This window comes from Cyphomyrmex costatus, unplaced genomic scaffold, assembly GCF_001594065.2.
Source record: "Cyphomyrmex costatus isolate MS0001 unplaced genomic scaffold, Ccosl1.0 scaffold760, whole genome shotgun sequence".
Lineage (NCBI taxonomy): Eukaryota > Metazoa > Arthropoda > Insecta > Hymenoptera > Formicidae > Cyphomyrmex > Cyphomyrmex costatus.
Genome location: NW_017280334.1, coordinates 15,973 through 21,723, shown reverse-complemented (window position 1 = coordinate 21,723; position 5,751 = coordinate 15,973). Strand labels below are relative to the sequence as shown.

General features: G+C 33.4%; 1 protein-coding gene across 1 annotated transcript; it reads left to right on the top strand.

The window, feature by feature from the left end:
- Positions 1-460: 460 nt before the first annotated feature.
- On the top strand, positions 461-5,099 carry LOC108781155 (uncharacterized; the record flags this gene model as incomplete). Its single annotated transcript, XM_018549069.1, has 4 exons — positions 461-622; positions 722-907; positions 1,015-1,080; positions 3,489-5,099. Coding segments are annotated over 4 exons (2,025 nt in total), but the record flags the coding sequence as incomplete, so codon positions are not given.
- Positions 5,100-5,751: the final 652 nt, after the last annotated feature.

Below are 5,751 nucleotides of genomic sequence, written 5' to 3'. Positions count from 1 at the left end.
GGGGGGGGGGGAGGGGGTAAAAGTTACTTCGCGTGGAAAGTTTAACGTTCCTGAACAAGGAAAGGTGTAGAATAGTACTTAATAGCATACATGTATTATACATCATATGTTAATTTTTAAACTATGATTGTTAATAACTTTTTAACGAAGGGTGAGCGACGGCTTAAATTTGTTGGAGGTTACTCAGGGTCATGACCTTGACAACATATGTCAAGGTCAAGGTCATTAGAGTGGCGCCCCTAAAGTGAACAATTACCATAAATTAATATCTATATTATTAAAAGCAATATTATTATTTGTACTTCCACATTTAACAAAACAATTGGTTTACTTTGTGTACTATAGCGGTATTTTTGAATTATTGTAGCACAAATGAATAGTATATATTATTATAAATATATCAATGAAATAATTATATTAAATTCAAATGTATTACAGCATTTTAATTTATTTTTACTAGAAACTGACAGAAAATACTCAAGAAAAGAAGTTATCAAATAAAGGAAATATTTCGAAACTGCAATTTCACAACCAAAATGATGATCTTATATTAACGTTAGGCAAAAAAGAATTTTCTCACTACGAGCATCAGAATGTTTTCATCAAAAATAATGGCGAATGGGTAAGTTACATATTTTCCATTTACATGTAATGTAAAATATATGATATAATACATATTCAGTAGATAGATTGGAATGCCAATAATTTAATATTTATGCAGTTACGCGAGTACGATAAAGAATTGGGAGATTTTGAAGGAAGATTATTTGAGTTTCCAATCAACTTTGTGCCAAGTTATCCGTTTCAGGAAGATATTAACGAACCTGTAAATTATATGCAAACAAGAGTGCCAGCTTGGTGCGATCGGGTTTTATTGAGCCCCACTGCAAAAACGCTAGTACAAGAAGTATGTGTACCTGTGAAATTTATATTCGCGATCGATTAAAGCGATTCTTCTAAAAGTGAATTGCAGATTTTATCATTCTGTTATAACATTTGTATTCTTTTGTACAGATTGGTGATTCCAAGGCAGTAGAATATGGTATAATCGGCCCAAATATGTGCATGGGTGATCACAAGGTAAGATTAAAAGTTTTTTCCAATTAGCATCTTTCTCTTACATTTATTAAACGATACTACGACATTTTTTTACTTATTATGCTGGAAACATATACTTACACACTGCCTAGTTCTTATTCTGATGATTCATTCTTTCAATTATTATGATGCAGCCTGTTTTTCTGGAGTTTCGAATGAATCTCTAAGCATTAAGGTACTTATCTATGAACTGTCTGTCTGTTCTTATCTGAAATCCCCTATGTCTTTCACGTCTTTTATTCTGTTAGTATTTCGTTATCTCGACAATAAACATAATAGGGGCTTGTTTAATGTAGCACCTCCACACACGTAGTATCCTAAAATATTTTACTTCTACATCGTTTTGAATCTGTTTCTTTCTATCATAATTCTTAGCTTCATTATCATTGTTATCATGGAATAATTGTACTTTTTCAATCTAATTATCAATATGCATTGTAACGCCGCTTTTATATTTTTCCTAAAATACTGTGAACAACATTTTATTACATTATACATAATATATAAATATTTTATTTTAGTTACACGGCACACGAGAACAATTATTATATAATAGCATAATAAAAAGCGGCAATCACGTTATCAACTAATGATTTTTTTAATTTTATTTAATTTTGGGAATATTGTAGTCTCTGTGAAGTTAGCACCTCAACTTTAAAAATCGGAAATTTTAATAACAGTACTGCTTGCACCCGCAATAGCTCCAGAATTCCTGATAGATTTCATCAATAGTACTGTTGATTTAGGGCAAAAATTTAAAAAAAAAATATACGATGCTAACTTCGCGTGGCACCGCAAGATTTGAGAAAGCCGATTTTTATGACGGAATCTCACAGTACTCGAAGAGTACTACAGTTCCTGATCGATTATATAATAACAATAGTACCGGCCATTAAATATTTTTAAATAAATTTTTAAGAAAAGAGCTCGCACCTCAAGTTTCAAAAAAATTATTTTTTTTGTGCCATTTTGTAGTACTCGAAGAGTATAACAGTTCGTGATAAGTTTTAGTGACATTACCCATCTTTTTAATGTGTTTAAACAATTTTTCAATCCTCGCGCTGGCACGTCAAGAGTAAAATGCTTTAAACAGCCAGTACGGGTCGACTTTTCGACTTTTTCCGACAGTACTACAATAGTTTGGAAGAAATATGCAGGTTCCGACGCGAAAAGTCGAAAAGTCGGCCAGTACTGGCTGATTAGAGGTATTTTTGAGGTGCGAGCTCTTTTCTTAAAAATTTATTTAAAAATATTTAGTGGCCGGTACTATTGTTATAATCGATCAGGAACTGTAGTACTCTTCGAGTACTGTGAGATTCCATCATAACAATCGGCTCTTTCAAATCTTGCGGTGCCACGCAAAGTTAGCACTGCATATTTTTATTTTTTAAAATTTTTGGCCTAAATCAACAGTACTATTGATGAAACCTATCAGGAACTCTAGAACTATTGCGGATGCAAGCAGTACTGTTATTAAAATTTCCGATTTTTAAAGTTGATGTGCTAATTTCACAGAGATGACATTGTATTATAACAAATATTAATATTGATATACATATATAGGTTATACTATATTGTTAATTACAATATAATTAATTATTATGCAATATATTAAATTAAAATACTGATTATATTCTATAGGCAGTATTATACTCAGATTAAAGATTGAAATTGAATTTGACCAATCAAGATAAAGTTTACTAAACTTGATATTAGTTTTCTTTCCTTTGATTGGTTAATTTCAATCTTAATCTCTAATAATTCTAATCTGATGCGGGCATTACAGTATACAATATTATAAAAAAAACACAATATTATAAAAAATATTACCAATATACAATTATGTAACATAAATATAAATTTTTGAATATCTAAAAAATAATGATTTTCTACTTGGAAAATGATTATCAAATTTGTATAAATATTATAACGCTTCATTGAAATATGGATTCTTTAAAGTTTTGCGCGTATATTCGGTAAATATTATATCGATAAAGTTAACAGATTGAAAAGTACATTACTATAGTGTATCATTATCCCTTTAAAAACAAATTGTTAGTTTGAGATCGTCTACCTGTTCTATAGAATCCTACAATATATAGGGTGTTTGAAATTTAAATGTCAAAACTTTGGAAGCGTGTAGGGGATCGATAAATTAAAAAAAGGCCCTGTAGAAATATGTTCGCTTTTGCTTTGTTTTAGAAAAAATCGCAAAAAAAAGGCAAAATGTAGTTTTCTCTACAGAACATTTTTCTTAGTTTATTGATTTCTTACACACTCCCGAAGTTTTGACATTTAAATTCCAAACACTCTGTACAAATCCTTCATAATCACTATCATTTTCTTACTAGAACGCACAATAATACATAAAGGTTTGTTACCATTTACAGCCAGTCTACTTGAAGGCTACTCTCGTCTCGGATGCAGGTATGATAGACTGCTGCAACTTGCCAATTGCATCTGAGTTTTGCTTTCGAGTGCCCAACAATTACCTGGAGTTGTTGTCTATGTTGCCTGATTGTAATAGTTACTCTAATGCGTGCTCAGATTCTATTTCATCTAATCTGTTGCACGCAATACCTGTTAAGCATGATCCTTACACGCCAGATAGTATGGACAGTCCGAGTCCGAACGCGTTGATGACTTCCGGAGAGGTTCAAGATCTATATACGGATCACATCGACAGCAACGTTGGCGGTGACAATGCAACGTCAATGCTGCGATCGACTCAGACATCGAACACATCAAGGCGACACATTGATCGAGCTGTATCGCCGGCTTTATTGAAATCTAGATTAGAACTGATTGTGCAAAATAAGAAGCATGAGAACGCGGATCTGGAAGTAGACGCCTCCGACATCAAGAGAAGTCCTAGCGAGTGCCATTTGCGTTCCTGGTCCGATGCTGACGATCAATGGTGCGTAAGAAAAAACAGATGCAACAGCGATGTGTCGTGGCAACGATCTCACGTTTTGACAGAAGCTTGGGTCCAAAGTAAGGGGCAGCAGGGTTATCATTCCTTCAGTAATTTTGCGAACCGATCCTCCTCGAACTCGAGTCCTCCGGACATCGTCGATGGATTACCCTCTGATTTAATCATACCGCGAATAGCAATAATAAACGCGAGTAACTTCGAGTCGAACGCAAGCTCTACGTACTTTCACGACGACAGATTGAGTAATTATTCGGAAAACAAACTGAGCACATATTCAGACGGCCGCACAAAAACACTGAGTGGCGATGCTATAAGTTCAGAAAAGTCAGAGTTTTGTGACAAGACAGATGAGGAAGAAGGCAGCAGGTTGAGCTCAAGTATAGATAGAATAGTAGGGAAGGAGAATAGTGCATATTTGAAAAATCATAACAAATTGGTATCAAATAAAAACTTGTATTTCGCAGAGGATGATAGAAAATTTATCGAGGATGAATGCGATATGTGTAAAGAGACAAAATGTCAAATAGAAGCGCAAGCTATCGTGAGGAACACATTTTATGTGCAAAGTGACATTGTTCCCGGTAGAATGAATGATAAATTGACCATGGAACAGAATATTTCAGATGAACCTTCTTTCAAAAACACACAGTGCACCGAAATTTTATTGGAAAATCAATCGAGTTCTTTGCAGACGTTACGAAGAAGACGTGAAAAAATCGACATAAATCCGGATAGAATAAACGTGGAAACCATCGATACATCATACAAGACTGAGACGCAGATAGAATCTCTTAAAAATCAAGATTACGATAGTCATGTGATGAAGATATGCCCAGATATACACACGGTAAGTCACGACGCAGAAATTATAAGTTGTGAAAGTAAGCAAAAGATGTACACCTCGAAGAATACAACGAGAAGTAATTCAGCGCACAGTCAGGATATCAGTGATCACGCAGGGAACGTTAGATTAAAGTTGAAAGCTTACAAAGTTACTGAACGATATAAGAGCAACATTATGGAAAGGCGGAGTAGATGTAGAAAGTGTTGTTGTGTGGTATCCTGAGGACACTTTAATCTGCATCTTAGAATTTGTGTATAATGTTCCTCATTTATTTATCGTATTGATGCATCCATACCGAATCGAGAATGAAACAGAATTGTTGGTTCTCTTATTTAAAAATATTATACGAATATGATTCTTATCAAAATCATACTTCTTAGCTCTCGATTTGTCTTGGATGCAACAGTTGCTGTCACTGCGATAGCAATCGGAGAGATATATACTTTTTTCTACTTACATAGAGTATTCCTTTCATAAACTTTATTTCTTTGTCTTGCTATTTTCTTGATGTATTATGTAATGATCAAGACAGAATTTACAGTTTCACATCATCGTTTAGTGTTTATGTATACATGACTATAATTTATTTTCACATAATATGTATATTATTTTCTTGTTAACGAGCCTAATTAATTGTAGATGCAATTTGTAAATACGTATAAGTATGGCGATTATTGAAGGAATTATGAAAAGACATTTTATATTATTATATTTATTGCCGTTGACGTTTTAAAAGTGATCTAAGCGTGATGTAGAAAAAAGGATACAATTTTAGTTATTAATAGTTTTTCGCTTACGCCTCGCGTAATGAAAAATGAATTTTGTACCCGACTTTGTGCATGTTGCGTGAAACACCTCGATGTGAAACGACGCT